The 27,377-nt window shown below is 42.3% G+C and overlaps 1 protein-coding gene across 1 annotated transcript in view; it reads left to right on the forward strand.

Moving 5' to 3' along the window:
* Window positions 1-27,377, forward strand: part of LOC138983737 (uncharacterized) — a 99,077-nt gene that overhangs the window by 21,958 nt on the left and 49,742 nt on the right. The window contains exons 6-7 of the mRNA XM_070357044.1: window positions 4,439-4,591; window positions 11,776-11,823. Coding sequence (XP_070213145.1) covers window positions 4,439-4,591; window positions 11,776-11,823 — 201 coding nt within the window. The remainder of the gene's footprint in view (window positions 1-4,438; window positions 4,592-11,775; window positions 11,824-27,377) is intronic.

The raw sequence follows: 27,377 nt of genomic DNA on the forward strand, positions 1-27,377 counted from the left end.
AGTTCCAGTCGACAGTGGTCCTCGGGAAGAAAGAAAACTTTCTGTAGTCTGTGCGGCACGGGATTTTTCCCAGCTGTTGGCTGTGGTTGCTGCGACGTCCACTTCGAGGTTGCCGCTTGAGGCCGACGCAGGAGACGCAGGCTTGATCGTTGAGAATCTTGTGGAGCATAGCGAGTCTGGCGCAGCGACGTCGTTGTTGTAGCGTAGGCCACTCGAGTAGCGTCAGCATATCTGTGACACTAGAGGCGGACTACAACATCATGTCGGTCACACTTGATATTAACGCTACTTGAGATTGCTTTCCAAACTTAAACAAAGTGAACGGGAGCATATAGGGTCAGTTATCAACTTAACTTACCTCAGAACAGTGAGATCGCCGAAAGAACATACAGTGCACAAATTCGAACGGAGAAACTCGGAAACCGACGAGACGACACATGCTCGATAACTCACGTGAAATTTTCGAAGATAAAAGTCTCTATTTTACCCCGGCGAACTGTGTGCCGGTGTGACGTTTTCATCTTTCGCCGTGTTGATATTTCGCTTCTCGGCCTCGTTGATCAAGTATAAACTTTACACTGAACAAAAAAACACCCTTCGATAGTACTGATGAGCGACCTTGTGTACCTTACATTCATGGGGCCAAATTTGTCCAACCAATTTGTTTTATTTAACTTAGAAATTTGATTCATCCTAAAATGTTTTCCTTCTTACTCAAGGGACGTAACCACTCAGTGCACGTTTTCGAAGGATTCGATTTTGGGGGTGAAATCTATTAAATTTTACCACCAATTTTCTTCACATGCAAGAAACTGACATGCTTTTTGTCCATAAATAATTTCACTTCTTAATTTTACCAGGAAACAACATTTCAGTCTTGAGGGGGAAATATGTACACAGGCGAAAGATGAAATCGTGACACCGGGTTGGCTCATTGGTAGAGCGCTCGCCTACTGAATCGGCGGTCACCGGTTCGAATTTCTCACTGGAAAGAATATTCTTTTTTTTTTTTTTTTTTTTGTTTTTTTTGCCTCAGTTGCATGCAGTCCGCTTCAAGCTGAAAAATAAATGAAAAGAATGAAACCCTAAGTTTTTTTTGTTTTTTTGTTTTTTCTCTTTTCTTTTCTTTTTTTTTCTTCTTCCTTTTCTCTTCTTTCTTTCTTTCTCTCTACAGCTGAGCGTCCTTCTTCATTGGCGTTTTATAAATTTATCAATTGTATGTGGTTTTCTACAATGGACAAAATCTTGCATCTTTAATGTTGGTTATTGTCTTACATATGTCTGTGTTTGGGTTGACTTAGGTGTTGTTTGTGGCGGTGTCATGATGGAGTTAACATAGTAACAATCACAATAAGTAAGAGGAAAAGCAAATTGTAAGCGTGCTAAAGTTTTCTTAGTAACAGTTCTCTTTTCATACAAGTGGTGTTTAGTGTAACAATGTAAGTTCCGCCTTTACCCTGGTACCGTTCTCCTTTTAGCGAAACGAAAGAAAGAGGGGGCGGTGAGGGAAGCCAGAAAAGAAGTATATATGATACACTATTCTACGTTTCGTATTTGTTTCTCTTTGTCAAACATTATTATAATATCAGTGGGAGTTCCGTATCTATATTTGCTTATGCACATCTTTCCTATCAAAATCAAGTGATTTATATATTTGTATTTTATTGAGTCAGCACCATTAATATAACCACACAAAATATGTTCTACTCCAAAGACTATTCTTATTTTATATTTCTCATAAATAATTTGTTCAACGTATCTCCATAGCACTTTTATTTTCTTACAATTAACAAAAAAATGTTCAACGTAATCTATTTCGGTTGGACAGAAGGGGCATCTCTCACTATCTCGTATTCCAATTTTATACAGAAGAACATTTGTTGGATAAATCGTGTGTAATATTTTCCAGTGCAGCTCTCTTAATCTGGATTCTTGGGTTACATTTTTGGCCAGGTTCCAATGTGACTGGTCGACATTAATGCCAAACATATCACGCCAGAAGTTGATAGATCTCGGGGTAGTGTACTTTTCTTCAACAATATATTCACAGAATTGCCTGGCACTTTTAATACTCGTTTTATTGAAAAGAAGATTGATTGTTTTGTCTATTCAATACAGGTTGGTTAGGATCATAATTGCTTTTCTTAATATATTCAGATACTGCTGATCGAACTACAATATATTCCAAGTAGAGGCCAGGTGAAGCGTAAACACTTGCTTGGATAGCGGGATAGGACTTGATACCGTGATTACCTAACATGTCTCCTACATACGTAATGCCTGACCGGGCCCAGTTCTCATTATACAGAACGTTATTTTGATAACTTATACTTGGATTGTTCCATAAGCAGTTGTCTTGCACGCAATCGTTCTGAGAAATTGTATTATGTTCTAACCATGTTCGACCAACAGCTGTCCAAAATATCGATTTTATTCTTCCAATTCCCTTAAACTTAGACGGTCGAATAGCTGTAGTAAAGCAGGCAAAGCCACAACCGAACCCTTAAAAATATTTGTTTGGGATCCATGTCCATTTGCATGAAAGGTTGCCAGATGAGAGTTTGCTTAACCATTGACATAAGAAGGAGTTTTGCATTGTTTTGACGTCTATCATATCAATACCACCCTTTTCGGTACTGCTATTTAAAACAACTCTTTTTACTTTTTCAAATGCTTTTTTATTACAGTCTTTTTTCCTCCACAAAAAACGATACAATATTGTGTTTATTTCCTGCAGCACTTTGTCAGGGATACAAATAGATTGCATTAAATAAACCAACTGCGAGAGCAGAAAAGTTTTGATAATGCAAATTTTTCCAGGAATGCCCAGGTTCCTTTTTTCCCCAAGTGAAGATGCTTTGCTTAATTTTATCAATTTTACTTGACCAGTTTAGTTCAATTTCGGATGCGCTTTTCTCGCTGTTAAAGTTTACTCCTAATATTTTAATCTGCCGAACACATTTTACCTCAAAATTAAAATTGATATTTTTACTTGATCCAATTCCCATTGCTTCAGACTTTAGCTTATTCAAGCACAAGCCTGACACCTCCGAAAATACGTCTATAATCTGTAGAACCATTGTAACGTCATCCGCGTCTCTCAAAAACAAAGTGATATCATCGGCGTATTATAGAATTTTTAAAATATTTCTACAAGTTACCAATTTGAAATTTTAATAACACAAAAAGAATACTATGCAAACCTCTATAGCCGTGAAATAAACATACCTGATTCGGTTGTATCTAACAGTGTTGACAACTTCCTTGGCGAGTGCGAACTTCCTAAATTAAGTGAAGACGAAATGCAACAATGTGAAGGTATAATTACCATTGAAGAAGCCTCCAATGCTCTTAGGATGATGAAAAACGGGTCTTCGCCCGGTCTGGACGGTCTGACTACTGAATTTGTTAAAATATTTTGGTGTAAACTGAAGGATGTAATTGTGCAATCCTTTAATTACTCTTTTGATCATGGTTCTTTGTCCTACACCCAAAGGGCAGCAGTATTAACCTTATTGCATAAGGGAAAAGATCTGCCAAAAAACAAACTTACAAACTGGCAAACACTAATTACAAAATTTTAGCCAAGTCTCTTGCAAATCGACTGAGCAAAGTAATAAATAAAGTGGTCAATGAGGACCAGGTCGGTTATATGAAAGGAAGGCATGTCTCATCCACTATAAGAACTATAGACGATGTGATGGAATATTGCAGAATTAATAGGAAACCTGGGATTTTATTAGCCTTGGATTTTCAAAAGGCATTCGACAGTATATCCAAAAAATATATGATTTGTGCATTTCGTAAATTTGGCTTTGGAAAAGATTTTATACAATGGGTAAATGTGTTGTTTAATGAAACCAGAAGTTGTATTGTGTACAAGGGTGGCTGTCGCAAAGCTTTGATGTAACATGTGGCATTAGACAAGGATGTCCGTTCTCACCGATGGCATTTATTATTGGTCTGGAATTTCTGGCTATACGATTTAGGCAGAGCAACGAAGTAAAAGGCCTTAATGTAACCTGTAACGTGTAACTTGAAAGAATATTCTTATCTTTTATTTGTTTTTAATTGTTCTCCTTTTTTTTTTGGGGGGGGGGGGGGTATTTTCCACACTCGTAGTTCTTGTATTTTATTCATTTTAACTCCTTCCAAAGGTTTTGAGTGTTGTATTGAGCATCGAATTTAGTGCGTAACTGCCCCACTGTCCCACCGTCCAACAATCCTGTGTTCTATTTTTAGTCCGGGATATTCCCCGTCTATGTGTAGAAAAAGTCAAAGGGCATATGTATCACTGCGCGTCGATTGAAGGTAATGGTGGTTGGGGGCTTGTAGGATCATGTGCTTGTGGTATGGTATAATAGTATGTGCATTTCACATATCTACCATAATCAGTATGTGTGTGATATGACTGTCTTACTCTTGTTCTATTCACCAGATTAATTATTCAAAGGGAAAAGCTCCGTTGCAGCAAAGAGATATGGGTAGGGGCAGCTCCAACATCAACCGAGTTCAAGTTTCTGACTCAGCTCAAGTCTCTACAGAGGCACTGGAAAAGATGGAAGCCATGATGAAGAAAAGGATTGAACTTGTGAGTAAAACAGTGTTGGAAAATCTGGCAGCATGTGTAGACTACTGGCGTGTGTGTGTATGTGTGTATCAGTGTGTGTGTGTGTGTGTGTGTGTGTGTGTGTGTGTGTGTGTGTGTTTGAATGCCGCGGCACACGACACCGTGGCAGATTTTGTTATACCCTATACGAGGGTAACTCATTATGTTTTGCAACCTAGGTTAACTAAGGACGTCACTACTATGCTTTTTATATTTAGTCAAGTTTTGACTAAATATTTTAACATCGAGGGGGAATCGAAACGAGGGTCGTGGTGTATGTGCGTGTGTGCGTGTGTGCGTGTGTGTGTGCGTGTGTGTGTGTGTGTAGAGTGATTCAGACTCAACTACTGGACCGATCTTTATGAAATTTGACATGAGAGTTCCTGGGTATGAAATCCCCGAACGTTTTTTTCATTTTTTTGATAAATGTCTTTGATGACGTCATATCCGGCTTTTCGTGAAAGTTGAGGCGGCACTGTCACGCCCTCATTTTTCAACCAAATTGGTTGAAATTTTGGTCAAGTAATCTTCGACGAAGCCCGGGGTTCGGTATTGCATTTCAGCTTGGTGGCTTAAAAATTAATTAATGACTTTGGTCATTAAAAATCGGAAAATTGTAAAAAAAAAATAAAAATTTATAAAACGATCCAAATTTACGTTTATCTTATTCTCCATCATTTGCTGATTCCAAAAACATATAAATATGTTATATTCGGATTAAAAACAAGCTCTGAAAATTAAATATATAAAAATTATTATCAAAATTAAATTGTCCAAATCAATTTAAAAACACTTTCATCTTATTCCTTGTCGGTTCCTGATTCCAAAAACATATAGATATGATATGTTTGGATTAAAAACACGCTCAGAAAGTTAAAACAAAGAGAGGTACAGAAAAGCGTGCTATCCTTCTTAGCGCAACTACTACCCCGCTCTTCTTGTCAATTTCACTGCCTTTGCCATGAGCGGTGGCCTGACGATGCTACGAGTAAAATGGCATTGCGTTCAGTTTCATTCTGTGAGTTCGACAGCTACTTGACTAAATATTGTATTTTCGCCTTACGCGACTTGTTTTCATTGCATCATAGACCCATTTCGGAAGACTTGTGACCCAACAAAAACAACTTGATTCCGTGCAACCGTTTTCATTCCATGCGACAATATGTCCCGTAGGGTAAAGGGTTTCCTGCCAGCAGTGTTGACCTTTTGCGAAGGGATTTTCGAGCTAAAATGTATAATGACTACTGCCAAGGAAAGTCTGTTCAAGAGTGCTTTTACAGTTTAATGCACTGTTTTGGAAATCAATCTCCGACCAAAGCAACTGTTTTCAGGTGGTTCAGACTGTTCATGTCTCGCGCGAGGACGTCAAAAGAGGATGATGGTTGTCGTCGAATGGCAACGATCGCTACCCCAGAAAACGTCTCTTTGGGAGAATCCCTGATTAAGAAGGATCCAAAAGTGATATTCGCCCAGGCTATAATGAAGATGTCATCGAGATGTCCCACTCGCAGACCTCACGACTGCCTTGGCCTAATGACCGTCCTTAATTGAGCGAAGTCGATTTTGCGAAGCTCACTCCACGAAATCTGTTTACCAAAAACTCAGTGCTAAAGCTTCGTGCGACCAGCTTCGCGAAGTTTAGTCGACTTTGCCCAGTCAAGGACAGGCCTAAGGAAACGTTGTGTCCGTTGGCTGCCCCATAACCTTAGTGAAGAGCAAAGCGGCCGTTGCCTGCCCCATAACCTCAGTGAAGAGCAAAGCGGCCGTTGGCTGCCCCATAACCTTAGTGAAGAGAAAAGCGGCCGTTGGCTGCCCCATAACCTTAGTGAAGAGCAAAGCGGCCGTTGGCTGCCCCATAACCTTAGTGAAGAGCAAAGCGGCCGTTGGCTGCCCCATAACCTTAAGCCCTGTCCAGACTTGGCCGCCGTTTTACGCTCTATGCGCCGCAGGCCGTTTTGTGCGTCGCGCGGGATTTGCTGAGTGGCCACACATCGACGATTCTTTTCACAACGCGGTATCAGTGGAGCGGGTCAGCTGACAAGAAGGTTCAGTTGCATTCGACTGCTGCGCCGCGAGCGGCTGACGTCATCGCTCTGGTTTGCTCTGATTGGTCAAATGTCCGTCGTTCTATGTCTGTGTCATAGAAATTAGAACACGCGCTATTCTTCTGCAAATAACGCTTCGCGATCATAGCACGCTGCGGGGCTCCCACGTGGGCCGTTTTGAGCATAAGTCAAATGTGGACAGGGTCGGCCGGGAGTGTCTGGACGGGCCTTTAGTGAAGAGCAAAGCGGCCGTTGGCTGCCCCATAACCTTAGTGAAGAGTAAAGCGGCCGTTGGCTGCCCCATAACCTTAGTGAAGAGCAAAGCGGCCGTTGGCTGCCCCATAACCTTAGTGAAGAGCAAAGCGGGCGTTGGCTGCCCCATAACCTTAGTGAAGAGCAAAGCGGCCGTTGGCTGCCCCATAACCTTAGTGAAGAGCAAAGCGGCCGTTGGCTGCCCCATAACCTTAGTGAAGAGCAAAGCGGGCGGGGGTAGGGTGGACTGGAGCACCGACATGCCAAGAACAATTGATAGAGGACGGTTTCCTCGCGTTTAGGACATCGTAACAGAAGACCAATACGACCCCGGCCCGAGACAAAGCAACAGTAGGCGATGTGGGTCTTCCCAGATGAGAACCCATTTGTGAAATTCAAAGAAACAGAAGTGCTTCCGAAGTAATAATAGTGTTTTTCTTTGCAAAATCCGGCCACATTGTGACCATACCACTTGAGGACAGAAAGACGGTTACGGCTGACTGATATTCTAAACTCTGCCTACTTTTTTCCAGGCATGTTGTAAACCGCGTCCCCGGACGGGTGACCGTGGTCTTCTGCTCAATCGCGAAAAACCCAGCGCGGACTCAGCTGTAACTTTTGTCTTTCCAGTCGTCGATGATGTTCAGCTTTTCAACCACCCACAATATTCCCAATTTGACCCCTGTGACTGGTTTTCGTTTCCTTCAGTCAAGAGGCAGTTGAAGGAAAAGCAGTTTTGGAACGCCGAAGATGCCCGAGCATTGCCGAGTGCGTTATTTTTGACATACCCCAGTCAACGTGGTTGGGTGACATGTGGTCGATGTCTTGTCGGCTACGTAGCGGCTTTACGCATATGCGCAGAGCCTGCGGACACCGTAAGATGAAAACGTGGTGGGCATGACGCCAGCGTAGCGAAACTTGCGCCCCTGTCACGATTTCATTTTTCGCCTGTGTACATATTTCCCCCTCGACATATAGGCCTACTCAAGACTGAAATGTTGTTTCCTGGTAAAATTAAGAAGTGAAATTATTTATGGACGAAAAACATGTCAGTTTTTTGGATGTGAAGAAAATTGGTGGTAAAATTTAATAGATTTCACCCCCAAAATCGAATTTTTCGAAAACGTTTACTGAGTGGTTACGTCCCTTGAGTAAGAAGGAAAACAATTTAGGATGAATCAAATTTCTAAATAAAACAAATTGGTTGGACAAATTTGGCGACACAAGGTCGCTCATCAGTACTGTCGAAGGTATTTTTTTGTTCAGTGTAGAGTTTATATACTAGATCAACTAGGCCGAGAAGCAAAATATCAACACGGCGAAAGATGAAAACGTCACACCGCTACGTGCGTTCACCGTAAAGTTACGACAGCTCCCCGCTGTCGTAAACCTTTGTGCAGCACGCGTGTGGCGACAAAACATGGCGGGCAGCACGTTATTTTTTCGGATGCTTTTGCGGCGGAACTTCAGCCGTCAACGGATGTTGCTGAACAGATCCTCATTGCTTTGCTTCTTTTTTTCTAGCAAGGTGTGTTTTTCAACTTCACTAAAATGTCCGCCGCGGTGCTTTGGAGCTCCAGCTTCGACAACGTGATAAAGAACAAAACGAATACTATATTACTAATCAAACACAACATCATGACGTAAAGTACACACAAAGAAAGAATTATCCGTATCGCCGAGACTAATAGACTTCCTTGAGGCTTTTGACGTCACTAGTTAGACGCGACTTCACGGGATACCCCTTCACTAAAAATAGTACAACTTTGCGCACAGCGTTAGCAGTTAGCTCCTTACGTCTTTCGTTACTCCGCAAACGACTAAGCAAGCGTCGTGACCACCAAGTTACGCATTTGTGGAGCTACGGAATACGTAGGCTTTACGTGTTCGTAACTCCATGCGTAACCTAACTTATTTGCGCTACCGACAAGACCTCGGCCAATGGACAACTGGTTTGGGAGGATGGTAAAATGTGTAAAGGCTGAGGAGGTTTCTTCCGAAAACTGGATTTGACAGATTGGCTGTAAGTGTTGTGGAAAACCCAGATTGCAAAACATAATGAGTGGCCCGGTCGTATCAAGCACAAATTGTGGAGCTATCATGACATCTCGCCGAGTTGCTTTAGACTAGGGGAAGGGCTCCTAATATGGACCACTTTTTGTTTCATGCTGATAACTAGCTTGTTTTCTTGCGAAGAAGTTTCATTTTGTGTTTGGTAGTCCTTCTCTCTTAGGTTAACCGTTAGGCCTAATTAGAGTGAAATAGCTTTGATAGACATTCAGCAAAAATTAAATACAGAAAAAATCAAGGGTCCATATTAGGAGCCTGGGCGCCTAATATGGACCAGTGAAGCGGCCTTCACGAATCACTGTAAAAAGCCCCCTATATTTTAAAATAACATGATACAACTTAGTGTACAAGTCAGCCAAATTAAAATATGCTCTAGATTTATCTGTTTCGGGTTGATGAGAGCATTATTTGAAGCACACCAGGAAACTAAAGAAGCTTATCAAAAACAGAGTGAAAATAAGTGAAATTATCAACTTCCACGAAAAGAAGACTTTTTGTTGCATTTTTGTTAAATCTCGAGGGCTAGTTATAGGTTATTTCCAGCAAGCTTCTTAATGAATGAATGAAAATAGCCTTTAGCTTTTATTTTCTTCGATTTGTTGAAGGTGGTCCATATTAGGGCACTCGCACATACTTTGAGATTTTGCTATTAATTTTTACTTGCAGTACAAACTTCGGGTCATCACTGCTAAAATGTAACAAATACGGTTTTAGCTGTCATAAATAGCAATTTTTGTGTGATAAAAGCTTTGGCTGTGGACAGAAACGAGTCCGTTTTAGGCGGCAAATTTACAGTAAACGCTGTCAAAAGTGAGAAAAAAAAGAAAGAGCCCAACGGTTTTGAGATTTCTGTTTCTGCAACTGTTTTGACATGTGCAAGTTATCCAGAGAGGGTGAATACAGCGAATAAAACTTTTTTTGAGCGCTCTAGCGCCGTTAGTTTGTCAGAACAGAAGGTGGTCTATATTAGGAGCCGGTCCATATTAGGAGCCCTTCCCCTACTTCGTTTAAAGTTAATGTGCTTGTCACTTCCAGTTGAACGGAGCCCCTACGGCTTTTTGTCATTCCTCAGGCATCTATCTATTTGAAATGTATTATCATACCAAGTTCCATTATCCTTCTTACATGGAGTCGAAAACTACAATATTTTTAAGAATTTATTTTTATGATTGCACTAGCAGGACAGCGTAAATCTCGATCAGGCCCCGAACGTGAACTTTTTACGTCAAATGCCGAATGTAAGTCTATTATTTCGACGAAAGACAGAATTCTTTCTGTCTGGGGCAGTTTACGTCAAGACATTGTGTTTGCTAACATAACACAATGGTAAAACTTGTTATTTGGGTACATTTTGGTAATCAGCACATTAAGCCTGTCCTTAACTGGGCATAGTCGACAAGGCGAAGTTTACGTCGCGAAGCTGGCTGCACGAAGCTTTAGCACTGAGTTTTTGTTAAAAAGACTTCGCAAAGTCGACTTCGGGCTCAATTAAGAACCGCCTTTAGCCATAGAACGTGATCACGGGAACTGTTGATTACATTTTGGCGGGAGATGAATACTGGCAAACTGCATACAGTTCCGTTCGGCTGACAACACAAAAGGTATAATTATGTAGTCATCTGAGGGATAGTTGTGTACATGTTTTGACTGTTTATATCCTTATCTGCGACAGAAAGACAAGTCGTTGCTTCAACAGTGCTCTAAGCGGAGCAGCATCTTAAATAATCAACACAGTCTTTGTAGTTGTCGCCATTGGACTGTGTTGATCTGTTGGCTTTGATAGCTGCTCTCCCGCCAAACCCTCAAGCCATTAAACACCGACAGGAAAACAACAAACAAACAATCAAAACCCAAGATCAACAACCATTCCGACTGACCACCTAGCCAACCGAGCAATCAAACCAATAAGAGACAGGCAAACGAATAAACGTTCGGACAAATTGCGAACACAAATTATTTTGAGAAACTTTTGTGGCCGGAGGTTTGAGCTCTGCACACTATAGAGATTGTACAGTATGACCATTGGACGAGGGCATAGTGTCGAATTTTGCTAGCTAAATTATTTTGTTGACATTTCGGTGAACGTAAGCGTTAGACACAGAAGCAAGATCTTAAAGGTACTGAACTTGTCAAATCCAGGTGCACGGAGCCCCTGGGGGTTTTAGTCATACCTCAGGCAGCTATCCGTTAGAAGAACTACCAAGTTTCATTGACTTGCACCCAAAGAGTCAAGAACTGCGATTTTATTACGAATTAATTTCGTACTCGGACTCGGCTGGTCTTGACCTATTTTTGGATCTAAATTTAGATCAGGTAGATCACCACATCATGCACAAAAAGACACGTCACCAAGCAAACTATGTCAGACGTCATCATGAGTTTGTGTAAAACAAAATGGAGGCCGGAATCACTCAGTTGAATCGAACTCCGACCAAACACCACGTAATAACTAGGTTAATTTATGCACTCGCGTGAACAAGAAACTGTCGGGCTTCACAGATGTCGTCGTTGGGTAGTTTTACTACCATATAGGAGGATTTTTGAACTGTAAATGCACTCAGCTGCAACAAAAACGCAAAACGAAGGCTGTGAGCTGCACTGTGCCTTTAACTCCGTTTTGGTCACGTAAAACAAGCATATGCTTGAGTTCGTGTCCTAGTTGCATATTTTTATGTCATGTATTTTGTTTAAACCAACTCCGTTACAGATCGTTGATTGTTATAATTTACTCAGTCATACTGTGATTGTATAAGAAGCAACAAAATAAAACCAACACAAATCTTTTGATTTCCATTTCAGATGGGAAAAGATGCGGAAGCAAAAGTCGCCATGATCCATGATGACATGGTAAGTGTGTTGCTAGCGCAATTTTTGCTGTTTTGTGAGAGTTGGTCCTCTGTTCGTATATTTTATAACTGTGTGTGCTTGAATGTGAACAGTTGCAAGACAGGCCTGTGACGAATTCACAGTGGACGTTCGGCAACAAATGAAGAAGAAAAAAAATGTTGGGTAGGGTAACTCGACCTACCCTACTTTTTTCTGGCGACCCAAGAACGTTTTTCACATTTTCTGGGAAAAAAACCCGAGGTTTACAGGTAATGTGACACACCCACGGAAGCGTGTGCAATGAAAATAATCAAGAGGAAAATAATCGAGGCAAGAAATCGTACAGTAATATAAATCTCCCTTGTATTCAAATCACAATGGCTTCCCAATTCAACAACCAAACCCTATCTATGTTTACCACGTTACCTTGATCCAACGTGTTTGTTGTTGACCAAGCTCAACGCTCAGATGATTTGAAAGACAGCTTTCGAAAGAACCATAGTTCTGTAGTCAAATGCATGATCTTCCAAAGCTATGAGAAAAAGGGGTCACGAGAGAGAAAAGGGGTCACGAGAGAGAGAAGGGGTCACGAGAGAGAGAAGGGGTCACGAGAGAGAGAAGGGGTCACGAGAGAGAGAAGGGGTCACGAGAGAGAGAAGGGGTCACGAGAGAGAGAGAGAGAGAGAGAGAGAGAGAGAGAGAGAGAGAGAGAGAGAGATGGTCAGGATGTGGAGGAAGGAGGCGGCTGTACAGGATAACCTTAAAGGCCACAGCCTCGGGCATCTAAGGGTTATGTGTGTCTGGAGGCAAATTTGGTTTCTTGGCTTCTGGCGGAGTAGTGGAATTACGGGAGCTAAAGGAGTACCACTTATTGCACCAAAACATAAATCAACACAGCTGGTAGATAAGGTGTCCGTTAGTACCCAGTTCAAAATCTAAGCCCTGAGGTAATGGAATAAGTGAGTTATCGGATCAGAAAAGTCATGCAGTCACACGGAACAAGCAGATTTGACTGGTTTGGCATGCCGTCGCAAAGCCGGAAGTTTATGCGCGCCATGCACTCAAAGTCTGGCCGAACGTGCTTCGCGTGGCCACATGCAAAAAGGTGAGTAATCGATCATCTTTACGTTTTTATTCGTCCTTTAAAGGCACAGTAAGCCTCCCGTAAACCATCACAGAGCTCCCCGAGCGTCTACATACAGTACAAGCATACTTCCATTTGAACGCTCACCGAACGGGAACATCCTGGCTGCTTTCTGTCGAGCGTGAGAAATTTTCAAAGAATTTATTTTCGTGGACTTGGGCTGCTACAACAATGGCGCCTCGTTTTGGTGCTGGACGGCTGTTATGATACCGGAAATCACGCCCGGACAGTAAGCCTCCCGTAAACCATCACAGATACTGTCAGGCTTTTACACACAGTACAAACACGCTTGAGGCTTCCATTTGAAAACTCACCGAACGGGAACATCCTAGGTGCCCTACGTAAAGAGCGAGCAATTTTCAAAGAAATAATTTTTCGGATTGTCTCCATCTCAATCGGACCCATCCTGAACTCAGGTCAAAAATGAGTTACTTCCCTTCAACTGGCGATAGCCGTGGAGCGATGATTATCAGAATGATTCGGACCGTGGTGCGTTTTGGCGCTAGACCTAACTTTTAAAATCTAAATAATAAATTCTCAGCTTGTTACACAAACATTCTTAAATCATAAAAGAATTCTTTTTTCATCAAGACAAGATCAGTACAATTCGAAGTTTTGAAAGTTTGAAAAGCCCGAAAGCAGGGTCACACAAGGTCGTGATTTTCGTAGCAGACGACGGTTTATAGGCAGTCAAAAGCCATCGCTAGAGTTCTTATGAATCACATTCGTTTTTTTCGTGAAAAGTCAGAGGTACATAACGTGCTATTGCAGATAAGCTCACAGCGAGCCCCATTCAAATTACAAACTGACGACTGCATTGTGAAAAGGGGAAACTGGATCACACGGGTTCACGATGGCTCAGGGGTAAGATAAACCACGCAAAAATAAATTCTTTGAAAATTGCTCGCTCTTTACGTAGGGCACCTAGGATGTTCCCGTTTGGTGAGCGTTCAAATGGAAGGGTGTTTGTACTGTGTGTAAAAGCCTGACAGTATCTGTGATGGTTTACGGGAGGCTTACTGTGCCTTTAACATTTCTACCACCTCATTTTCTCGGCTGCATGTGTAGAATGCTAGCGCTAGTTCTTTATTTATGCCATACGAATGCATTGGAAAGAAAAAAGCCTGATATGAAGACGACCTAGCTTCGCTAAAAGTTCGTCTGCTTCCAGACAGCACAACATGAGTCTAAAACTTGTTTCACCGTTTCAAACGTGCAGATAATCTTTGCAGTTGATATACTCTGCATCACAAATACAATTATGAAGTTAGATTAAAAAAAAAAAAGTATATTATACTCTATGACCGTGCGAATTGTTGATCGTGCTTCCAGTATGTATGGTAGGCGAATGCTGTCAAAAATAACCTTCCTGTTGCACTGTTCGGTGATGTTTTATTTATGTTTTTTATGTTATTGTCGCCATTTCTGACACTTTAGGCACTTCTCTGATGGAATGCTATCACGATAGCCTTTATTTGATGCGTAAATCATTAATGTTATCTTTTTTTTCTACAGTCACCTGCTTTCTGAGCGAAATCCTTGCTCTACACCAGTGACCACTGCGGATGAGACAAGAATGAGGTAGGTTTGACATATCAGCAATTTCTATTAAAGGCTAAAACAAAAAAAGTTTTCATAAAAAAGGCTTAATAAAACAAATCCCGCATATGTTTATATTTTCAATAAGTCATGTTTCAGTGGAACCCCCTTTCTTGAGATCAACAAAATAATCTGAGAAAACCAGGTCTTAAAATGGAGGGTCTTAAATAAGGGTGTTTCACTGTATTCAGGATATTTTATAATAAAATATGCTGTACTACTAAAAGACAAAATTTGACTATTGTAACCGAAAATATGTTTGCGTTAATTAGCGTCTGGACAATTATACATACAGTGTCAATCCAACTGCTTTATTTAAGTTTATGTTATAAATGAATTTTTTCCAGATCATGGAGCAGTTGTGTATCCTGTGTGGAGGCAGCCTTTATTCAGGGGAGCAGATCGTCATTCCGCAACAGAAGGGAAGAGACACCATACACAGAGTCAGTACCGAGCGTGGTGATTCAATTGTTGTTGCAAAGGGGCAGGCCGTGCATGTACGTTGTCGCAGTTCATATACGAACAAGCACAATATAGCAGCCTACCTTCGGGAAAAAAAAGATGAAGATACTGCTGCAAATTTGAACCAAGGACTGCGGTCAAAGAATCAGCCCTTTGATTTCAGGAAATGTTGTTTATTTTGTGGCAAGCATGTAGAACTTGTTTCAAAACGAGGTCCAACAGTACGTCCTGTTCGCACTTTAGATTTTCAGAAAACCGTCTATAGAATCTGTGCTGAAAGAGCAGACGATGGGCTGAAAAGGTAAAAGGCAGGATAGAATTCGTCTCGGACCTTCCAGCAGCTGATGCTTTGTACCACCAATCATGCAGCACCAATTTTAGAACAAAAAGGAAACTTCCAAAGTGCTTTGCATTAGACACTGACAACAAAAGACCAAAACAAGGAAGACCAGTCGATGAAAAAAGAGCAGAAACGTTCAGAAAAGTTGTCAATTATCTGCAAGAAAACGATACAGAACCATCATCGACCTCATCAGAAAAATGAAAGAGTTTACAAGTGGTGACTGTAATAGTCACTCAAAGATGAAAGAAGAATTAAAAAAACATTTTGGTGATGAAATTATCATCACAGAAATGGATGGGAAAGCAACATTTCAGAGGACTACATGGTCTATTCTTCATTCCTTTTATTCGACGCCTGAGACGACCGACAAAGAAACTCAAAAAGACAACATCATCAGAGCATGCTGCTGAACTTATCAAAAGTGACATTAAGAAGATAAACACCAGCAGAGAAAAAAAGATCAAGTGGTTACAATGGCTGCAAAGACGTTTCTTTGTGTTGACGGAAGTCCTGTTCAAGTGGATCCCCAACTGCTATTTCAGCGACTGATTGCAGTGGTCACGGCTAAGCTTCAAGACAAAGCAGAAGCGTTCCATTTTGAACTTGCGGGTACCCGTCATCACTGTTTGAGGCACCAAAACTTCTCCGTCAACCAAATAAAGCTGTCTTAGCAGACGAACTTTGGAAAATGGTGGAGAAAGAGGAATGCGAGCGTCCAGAGGAAGCAGTGCTTCAGTACGTCCTCGATGGTGGTTCCCTCCTCCAGCGCATCCCCTGGCAACGAGGACTAACTTTTCAGGAGATCATTGAGTCATACGTTCGCTACGTTTCAGGAAAGTACTCAAATGCAGTTGTCGTATTTGATGGGTATACTTCTGGTCCATCTACGAAAGACATGCCACACTCCCGCCGAAGTAAAAGTGCAACAGGACAACCTGTCCACTTCAAACAGGATATGCAACTGCAGACATCCAAGGAGCAGTTCCTGGTAAACACGGACAATAAGCAACGCTTCATCCATGCTCTGGGAGCTGCTCTTGAGCCAAAATGCACAGTGATCCATGCAGAGGGTGACGCAGACCTCTTTCAACAACAGAGAGCGCGAAACATGGCCCCACTGCTGTTGTCGGAGAGGACACCGATCTTCTTGTGTTGCTGGGCTACCACGTGGACTCAGCTGCCCATGATGTATTCGTCTTTTCTGACAAGCACGGCAAAAAGAAGAAGACATGGAGTATGAGGACATTGATTGCTAAGCTGAACAATGTTCGCCGCCTGCTTCTCTTTCTGCATGCTATAACAGGCTCGGACATAACATCAAGGCCCTTTGGCATTGGGAAAAGAGCTGCACTCAGACAGTTGATGAACAGTATCCAACTACAGTGCCTTGCTGCAGCCTTTCTTGAGATACAGACACAAGAAGATGTTATGCGTGCTGGGGGAAAAGCACTTGTGCTTCTGTACGATGGCGTTCCAGATGAAAGTCTTGACGCACTTCGACATCGTCTCTTCTGCACAAAAGTTGCTACTGGGACAACGTACATCCAGGTTCATACCCCCCCCTCCCCCCACCTCGGTTGCTGCGAAATATCACAGTCTAAGAGTCTACCTCCAGGTTCAGCAGTGGCTAGGAAATGACACTCTTGGGCTGGAAGTTGGATGGTGAAGTTTATGTTCCATGCACATCGGACCTACCAGCAGCACCAGCAGCTCTTCTGAAAGTGATTTGGTGTGCATGCAAGACTGACTGTGACACAAGAAGATGCAGCTGTCGTAAACACGGACTCGTTTGTTCGCCTGGGTATGGAGAGTGTCGTGGTGCCAGTTGCTCTAATTCCCCGTCCTGCTTTTGAATAAGGCGAGGCATATTGACAAGCAGAGGTGAGAGAATATAAAAGAGTGTGCGTGTGCTTGAGAGCACATGCGTGTGTATTTTTCTGTGTATGTGTGTGTGTGTGTGTGTGTGTGTGTGTGTGTGTGTGTGTGTGTGTGTGTTTATGCGAAAAAGCACGCGGATTCTATTTTCAACGCGTTTTGTGTCAACTACTGCCGTCATAGATATTAAATAGCTGCATTTCTGAGTCCTCTGAGCCGAGATCTTTCTAACGAGATGCAACATGATAGGCTTATCTTGGAGAACAAAACAGTGTCTTCCTCCACTAATGTATGATGTCACTAATATGCAAATTTCTTGATTGTGCCGATAGTTTGAAACTTAGATTTTGCACTGGGCACTAACCGGACTGTTTTGAGAACATTCCCGCAAAAAACAAAAACATTGTTGCAAAAACTGGTGGGCTGAAGCATGATTTTTGGCACGGTAACCGCACAAGAGCTGTTGCCTCTGCTCCCAATCCTGTGTCTGGAGGAGCGTTTTTGATATGGAAGCAAACCTGCAGGCTCAAGTCTCTGCCAGGACCCCAAAACGTGTGTCTGGAGGCACATTAGGCTTAAGATTCCACAGCCGGCTGTTGTCTCGGCCAGTAGTGGATCTGTGTCACCAAGTTTGCCGGCTGTGCTAGGTTTGCTGCAAGCACGCAAGAACCAGATGGCAACAGTTGAAGTGCATGTACAGCCCCTGTTCCCCAAAGTGACCATTCACAGCACAGGCACTCGTCACGAGGTGGGCGGGGCCTATGTCTTACTTGGATGTCACTTGTGATGGACGGTCGTCTTTCCTTATGGTTTATACAAGGTATGATACTGAGTCTCTCGACCTCGTCGGCAAACTTCGCATTTGTTACGAGAGTATGTATTAGTTTACTGTGCCTGCGAGCACATGGCCGAGACTATGTACACGCGCATGAATATGACGTCATGAATGTAGGTCATGATCGCGCATGCGTATGGGCACTTCCCCCCTGATCTATGGCGGAATAAACTAACTGTCATTTTGAACCTGCTGTGCCTTTTGTGTGCTTTACGCAAGGACTCACGAACACCAATGCCCACAACACACAGAACACGAATGCTAACGTTACATGGTGTCAGAAGCGTGGTAAAGAATGGCAGAAGAAGCGCAGCAAAGAAATGAAAGGCAAGTGACAGCAAGAATTCCGTTGCCAACGAAGTTCGAAATCAACGTGCCGAACCTGGAAGGGGCATGGAAGAAGTTTCGTCGAACATGGGACACCTACGAAACTGCGTCGAGATTGAAAACTCAAGAAGACGAGTACGTACCGCAGTACATTTACTTCATGCTAGACGTGCTCGACGGGTTCCAGTTTGAAGCGGGTCAAGAGAAGAAAATTGACAGTGTGCTGAATAAGTTCACTGACTACTGCGTTGGAGAAACGTGCGAGGCCTACGAAACTTACAAGTTCCATCAGAGGAAGCAGGAGAAGGGAGAATCCATCGACGCCTACGTTGGTGCACTACGACAACTGGCAGGTTCGTGCAACTTTGAACAATTTCGAGATCGTATGCTTCGTGATCGAATTGTCGCGGGGATTGCAGACGACGCTGTACGTACCAAACTTCTTCAGGAGAAGGGGTTGACGCTGAAAACGTGCATTGACTTGTGCCGGGTACATGAAGTATCTGCACAGCAGTCGAAGTCTATGGCGGCAGAGGAGATTCATCACCTGAAGACCAAGGGCAAGATGAGAAGAACGGCAGAGTCAACCTACAAGAAAGGTGGGAACGAGGACTCTCACAAAGGTAAACAGTGTTCCTATTGGGCGCGAAGTCACAAGAAAGGCAAAGAACATTGTCCCGCCTATGGTCAGCAGTGCAAGAAGTGTGGAAAGAAAAATCACTTCGCGGTGATGTGCAAACTGAAAGAAAGAAAAACAGTACATGAAGTGTGCGATGAAGATGATGACTTTGATGATGATGATCTTGTTTTGCATGTGAATGGTGTTTCTATTGCAGGACAGAAAGATGAACACTCTGATGATGTTTTGCTGGTAGATGATGATGATCAGAATAGTGATGTTGTGTTTCATGTTGATGGTGATGACAAGTCAGAAAAGTCAGTGCATGCCAAAATGTTTGTTGGACAAGACAAGACAAATGTGATTTTCCAACTTGACAGTGGCGCGACAATCAACAGTTTTTCAGTTGACACATACAAGACAGTGACAGGAGACAGTAAGCTGACAGACCTACAGAGGAGTGACAAAAGACTGCTGATGTATGACAAGTCGGTATTGAAGCCTCTAGGGGAAAGGATTCTGTCAGTCGAAAACCCCAAAAACAATAGTCACTACAAAGTCAGATTTATTGTTGTAGAGGGAAAGGTCAAGTCTATCCTGGGTTGTAGGGCAATACAACACATGGGGTTGGTCACGGTCAACAAAGAGAACATCGCAGTCATCACAGACAATCAGAAAACAGTCATGTCAGAGTTCAAGGATGTTTTTGAAGGGGAACTAGGTCGACTTGAAGGAGATTTGAATCTAGTAGTAGACAGTCCATCCAGTCAAGTTACCGTGCAGAAAATGGCCAAGTCCAGTGAAGGAGAAGGTCAAAGGAGAACTTGAGAGGCTCCAAGAGCTAGGAGTTGTTACACCGGTGAACGTACCAACAGATTGGGTCAACAGTCTGGTGGTGACTATGAAGCCCAATGACAAGCCAAGGTTATGCATTGACCCCAAACCGCTGAATAAAGCACTGAAGCGTAACCACTACCCGATGCAGGCATGGGAATTGTCCGCCGAACGGCGGATTTCCGCCGATTTTTTTTTTTGGTTCCGCCGAAAATGCAAAAGTATCCGCCGAAAAAATAAAGGGGGGAGGCACACAAAAAAAGCACCGGTTACTTTGGCCTTTGCGCAAAAGCCCGCGAAAACTTTCCGTACTTTGTTCACGCACTGCTACCGCCCGCCTCAGTTATTGAACTTTTATGTTTGAAAGTAAACCAGATTGCACAGATTGTGTTACAAGTTACATTTTCCTGTTTGTCTCAACAGATCAATTTTTTTACAAATGTAAACCATATAATACATGTATATATTTTTTTTCTTCAAAAAAGCAAAAATTGGTACATTTTTGTACTAAAAACTCTAATTCTAAAAACAGAATTTAATGGCAAACTTGGAGCTCAGATTGCACCATCTGGGTTCTTTGGAGAAAAAAATTTTCCCCCGGACCCCCCTAGTAAGGCTAGGCGCTTTGCGCCGTCGACTTGACACTTCGCGTCTTCAGTTATAAATTTTCCGCCTTTTTTACAATTTTCAATTCCCATGCCTGCCGATGAAAACCATCGACGATGCGTTGGAAGACATGGTCGGAGCACGATACTTCACCCACATGGATGCTAAAAATGGGTTTTGGCATGTCGTCATGGATGAAGAGAGCTCTATGCTGACCACATTTGAAACTCCATTTGGTAAGTTTCGGTGGAAACGTATGCCGTTTGGTGTCGCAGTAAGTCCAGAAGAATTCCAACGGAGGATCGACGATGCAGTCAAAGGCCTGCCGGGTGTCTTTGCAGTCCATGATGATTTCATCATTTGGGGGAAAGGTGAAACAGATGAAACTGCGTCAGCCAACCATGATGAAAACGTGAGAAGATTGGGAGAAAGGGGTGAAACTCAACCGCGAGAAGGTCGAGTACAAGAAGAAGGAACTGACATATCTGGGACACATCATTTCAAGAGAAGGTCTCAAAGCGGACCCAAAGAAAATTGATGCAGTCAAACAGATTCAGCCTCCAGAAGACAGAGCAGCAGTCCAGCGCCTACTAGGAATAGTGGGTTACCTGCAGAAGTTCTGCCCCAACCTGTCAGAAATCGCTACACCATTGAGAGAATTGGTGAAAAAGAAGAACAACTTCAGATGGGACAACGACGTCCATGGAAGAGCGCTCGAAGAGATCAAGAAAGTGCTATCAGAACCACCAGTGCTACGATTCTTCGATCAAAATGCAGAAATCACACTCCAGTGTGACGCATCTGAGTTTGGACTAGGAGCTTGTCTCCTTGCAGATGGACAACCAGTCCAATACGCCTCAAGAGCATTGACAGAAACTGAGCGCAACTACGCTCAAATTGAGAAAGAAATGCTAGCGATTGTCTTCGGACTGGAACGCTTCGAGAGATACGTGTATGGACGACAAATTGAGGTCGAGACAGACCACAAACCGCTCATTCCAATACACAAGAAGAGCCTTCTATCAGCACCAAAGAGATTGCAGAGGATGCTACTGAGAACACAGAAGTATCAGTACTGTCTAGTGTACAAGAAGGGTACAGAGATGTATCTTGCAGATACACTTAGCAGAGCCGTGAAAGCAGGGTCACAAGGAAGAGGAAGCACAAACAGAGAAGAAATCTTTCAGACGGAGTTTGAAAGAGAGGTCGAAAGCATCGACATGGCAGTTCACATTGCAGTGTCAGAAAGCCGGATGATAGAACTGCAATCAGCGACAAAAGAAGATCCAGATATGGCAACGCTGATGAACCTGATACAGTCGGGATGGCCAGAAGAACGCCGAAAAGTACCACTCAACCTTCAGGCATATTTTCCATTCAGGGAAGAGCTGTCCGCACAGAATGGACTCATCTTCAAGGGAGAGAGGATAGTGGTGCCAGGGAAGAAGCGGGAGAAGATCCTCCAGCTACTCCATCAAGCACATACAGGAATCCAAGGCTGTATGAGAAGAGCCAGGGAAGTGGTATACTGGCCAGGACTCAACACCGACATGGAGAACCTGGTGCGTCAGTGTGCAACGTGTCAAACGTTCCAACGAAACCAGACAAAAGAGCCAATGATCACACACCCGATTCCAGAACGACCTTGGGAAACGGTAGGATGCGACCTGATGGACTTCAACGGCAAGCCATATGTGGTCCTGGTTGACTACTATTCAGACTTCTTTGAGATAGACAGGCTAGAAAACAAAACAGCGGAAGAAGTCATCTACAAACTCAAGTCGCATTTGGCAAGACATGGCATTCCGGAGCGCATGATCACAGACAACGGGCCACCGTTCAGTTCACAAAAGTTTCATGACTTCGCAGAAGCATGGGAATTAGAACACATTACAAGCTCACCATACTACCCACAATCAAATGGGAAAGCCGAGAACGCAGTCAAGCAAGCAAAAACTCTGATGAAGAAAACACTAGAGAGCAACTAGTCAGACCCATATTTAGCTTTGCTAGAGCTCAGGAACACTCCATCAGAAACCATGGAAACGTCTCCTAACCAAAGATTGTTCAGTCGCAGAACTAGAACGAGAGTTCCAACAGCAAGAACATTGCTTAAACCACAAACATGTCGTGAGGTTCAGAAAAAACTCATCAACCGCAAAGAAAAACAAGCAAAGTACTACAACAGAGGTACAGCTGAATTAGAAACAATCAAGCCTGGACAAACAGTCAGAGTCAAACTAGGCCAAAAGTGGGTGAAAGCAAAGGTCGAACATCAAGTTGATGTTAGGTCATATAAACTTCGCACAGAAGATGGTCGTGAATACAGGCACAACAGAAGGCAACTCCGACCCACATGCGAATCAGTGAACACACCTGCTGAAAAAACAAACGCAAAACTCCAGGAAAATGACAGATTGAGACGCATGAATGACATGTCACTAGAGAGTCACAAAAACTCAGAAGTCAAAAGCAATGTTTCGCAGAACAAAACAACAGAACCACAGGAAGAAATTCAAAAAGAAACAACAGAAAAAACGGGTCAGAAAGAAACAAATAAAAAAGAACAGGCCAAAGAAAAAATCACAGAAGAGCAACAAATAAAAGAGAACACAGCACAGTCACACAAGCAACAAACACAACCTACCTGTTCATCGAGAGGCAGAACCCTCAAAACTCCAGCATACCTGAAAGACTACTGCAAGTAGCTGAGACTCAGTGACAGAAGACATGTCCAACTGTGTTATGTTGAAGGTTTTATGTTGTATTATGTTTATGTTGTTTTCTGGACATAATATGGACTAAGAAGAGGCCACAAAGACAAATACAAGTGACCGGTTGTTTTTGTTGTATTTGAGTGTTTAAAAAAAAAAAAAAAAAGAAAGAATTGTGACAAGTTAGAAAATGACATTGTATTAATGATGACAAGTTTGGAAACAAGTGCTAAAGTGAAACAGTAATGCATTTATACTAACTCTACGGATAATGGTGTTCATGCAGAGTATTCTTAATTGAAAGGTTGAATTTGCTGAGTTATCTTCTTTTCATTTTCTTTAGAGAAAAGGGGATGTTACGAGAGTATGTATTAGTTTACTGTGCCTGCGAGCACATGGCCGAGACTATGTACACGCGCATGAATATGACGTCATGAATGTAGGTCATGATCGCGCATGCGTATGGGCACTTCCCCCCTGATCTATGGCGGAATAAACTAACTGTCATTTTGAACCTGCTGTGCCTTTTGTGTGCTATGATAAAATCAAGTATATATTAAACTATCAGGCAGCTACAGATTTATACCAATTAGACGTTGCTACGGCTGTTATTTTGCAAAACGGCACGGATTTTGGCACACAAAAACCCACGTTGTTCTGGACCGAACGGTAGTTACGTATGACTTACTTCCCCTTAAAATCAAACCAAGACAACAAACTGTGCCTTCATTGGCTGAAGAAAAGTTATTGCGCGAAATCTGACGTGTAGATCTGTTGTAGATTTGAGAAAACATAAGGTTGGTTACGTGTACATGTACTAACGTTGCAATCCTGAATGAAATGTAGTAAGATTGTTTTTGTTGCTCAAGACTGTTATTTTTATGGAGCTTTTCTCAATGTCTGTCCAAAATTGCGCACCATAACAGAGAGGGAGGGAGATAGAGAGGAAAGAGAGAAATTTTGTTTCCCATCCACATCAGTTACGGGTTGGTTGTTGATGTAGAACGATAGCAAAGGAGTCAGGTCAGATAATGCACACAGCACGAGACGCTTGCAGAGACTTGAAGGATATATATATATACAATCAGGGTTCTTGCATGCTTACAGTGATATCTTTCTTGCTATTTTTCATCAATGAACATAATGCCACAGCAAAACATATTTAACCCAATTGTACTTTGTGGTTTATGTTGAGAGTGAAGTTAGGATTTATCTTTTCAAGAAGTGGACTCTGCAGTCGTTCAGGCTATCCAAATAATCTAATTTGCAGGCTTAGGTTCCCAGTTAGCTAGCACACAAAGAGCACCAAGTGCAGTGACATCTGTGTACAGTACAGAGTAGGGCAACCGAGCTCGACCCATCTGTGCAATTATAAGTTGATCAAAATGCTAATCGAATTGATTGAAAATTAAGCAGATAATACCCTCCTGCTGCATATTTTATGCACACATTTTTTTCAACAAAGTAACTAATTGTTTACAGGTGCCAGTGTTCATCACAAGACATATTCTTATTTATATTTTTATTTTCAGAAGCCATATACTCAGGATCATTCCACATCTCATACCTGCATGTGCATACTTCCAAACCATTGAAGAAGTCACACATGAGTAATTATATCATGATCCTTCATATATATTTATTTCAAATTAAATCGTTCATTAAACACCGAGTCCATATGTTACTAATTCATACCAATGTACAACAATACAATTTAGCAACAACAATAAAGAGAAAGACACACTTAACTAATAATCTGCATTCAAAATTATTACAACACTTCTTTCGACACACACACAAACACACATACTTTTTGGAATCCTACTGCTAAAGTTGAACGAACACATTTAACAGCAACATGCAAGCATTCATTCTTGTATTCAAGAAACATGCATTGCAAGTATACACTCTTCTTTCGTCTTTCAATAGACATTTTCCGAAAAAGACTGTGTTTGAGTGTTTATGGAGTAGTTTTATTTCTGGATGGTGAGCCGAGATAAAAAAAATTATAAAAAAAACACACACACACATGTTGATCGTAAAATAGTGAACAATAATCATAAAGTGCATATTTTGTGAAAGTGTTGGTGTCGGAAATATGCACGAGGGAGCCCACATTCATTGCCAGCATGATAGTTTGACTGTTGATTGAAAAAGTTAACACATGATGGTAGTACTCATGAGCTTGGATGTGCAAGTTTTGGAAAGAACAGTGCGTCATATTTATTTGCAGAAAATATGTATCTGGACTTTTCATCACTTGCCTGAATTAAGGTTCATAAGGGTCGGCGGTCAATAAAACCCTGAGAAGATTTGTTTCCAAACATCGTCAACTGTAGTGTTGCTCCTAGGCCTAAGGTTGTTTTTTTCTCACTGGTCCACACTTTTTTTTTCTGATTTGAAGCACTGTTGTGACCACTGGCTAGTCAGCCTGCTGTCCGGTACATTTTGACATGTTGGAGGCCCTCTGATTGAAAAAATATTGTGATAAATCTTGAAGAAGTTGGCCGCTGAGGCCACTTCCTCTCCACTGTATAGTTCTTGTCCATCGGACTGTTACTGAAACAAACAGTTCAGAATATCATTAGTGCGTATAGTCCTTAAGCCAAAACACTGCAGCTTTTTTCTTTCACCTCTCCATCTACTTATTTGTTTTGCTTTTGTACGTAGTACACTCACTCTTATCACACAGAGTTTCTCAAATAAAAAGAGAAACCAAACTAAAAACAGAGGAAACAAGCAAACAAACACCACCACAACCAAGAAGAAGAACAACCTAGCTGAAGACAAGCTGTTTTGCATAACGCAAACATGTGCATAACTCAAAATGGTAATTAGACAGGTAATTAATCATTTCTAAAAGTCAATTCCTAGAAGTGTGTAAATAGTCAAAGCTCTAACTAAAAATTTTAAATAAAAATGTATCACTAGAAAACACACACACACACACACACACACACACACACACACACACACACACACACACACACACACACACACAGAGAGATAATCTTGTATTTTCTGATAACATGTCCTAATTAAACCATTGAAGAATAGGTGTCTAAACTTACTCAGAGATGAAGAGTTGACCTTCTGTTGTTATTCCTCAAGAGATTAGTACTGCTCATGCATGTCGCCTCGGGTTTTCCGTGTTCGGCCTGCATGCAGTTCCCCAAGCATCCGCTGTGTAAACGGATGTCTCTTGCTTCTTGTAAAGTTCTTCTGCAATTTGCTGTTCCAGCACTATCAGTCATCAATGAAGAATACTCCACCTGCAAAAGTGCCAATACCCCTAATACCGTAAAATCCCTAGCAAACGCCCAGTATCTAGCAAACGCCCACCCCCCACTTTTGGCCAAAAGTTGTGCAGAGGGGTCAATACCTAGCAAACGCCCACCCCGGTTTAAAGAAAACAAGTTTTAGGACAGTCGGCCTCCTATATCTACGATTGGTCAAAGAAACTACAATGGGTGTTTGGATTGGTGCACACTGTTCGATGGTTCTCCTTTTTTGGGGGGAGGGTGGGGGGAATAAAATTACGTCATGTCCCACAGTGAAGTCGTTCAGTGACGTTTTTTAATGAGTATTTAAGTTTAACACTTCTCTGCGGGGATATAGCTCAGTTGGTAGCGCGCTGGATTTGTATTCAGTTGGCCGCTGTCAGCGTGAGTTCGATCCCAGGTTCGGCGGAAATTTATTTCACAGAGTCAACTTTGTGTGCAGACTCTCTTCGGTGTCCGAACCTCCCCCCGTGTACACTACATTGGGTGTGCACGTTAAAGATCCCACGATTGACAAAAGGGTCTTTCCTGGCAAAATTGCTTAGGCACAGTTAATAATTGTCTACCTATACCCGTGTGACTTGGAATAATAGGCCGTGAAAGGTAAATATGCGCCGAAATGGCTGCAATCTACTGGCCGTATAAAATTTCATCTCACACGGCATCACTGCAGAGCGCCTAGAACTGTACCCACGGAATATGCGCGATATAAGCCTCATTGATTGATTGATTGATATGTTCAGCCATGCCGAAGCACGCATCCTTTACAGTGACATACGCTCGTACAAACTAAAAGCCTTTAAATATCTTGAAAACGAAGCTGCAGACAATCATTCGGTATGTGCCCGCGAGTTTTCTTCCAGAAGAAGCTGAGAGTGGAGACGACAGTGAAGACGATGATGTTGACTTCGAAGGACTATAATGAGCCCACGATCA

Source organism: Littorina saxatilis, linkage group LG13 (assembly GCF_037325665.1).
Source record: "Littorina saxatilis isolate snail1 linkage group LG13, US_GU_Lsax_2.0, whole genome shotgun sequence".
NCBI lineage: Eukaryota > Metazoa > Mollusca > Gastropoda > Littorinimorpha > Littorinidae > Littorina > Littorina saxatilis.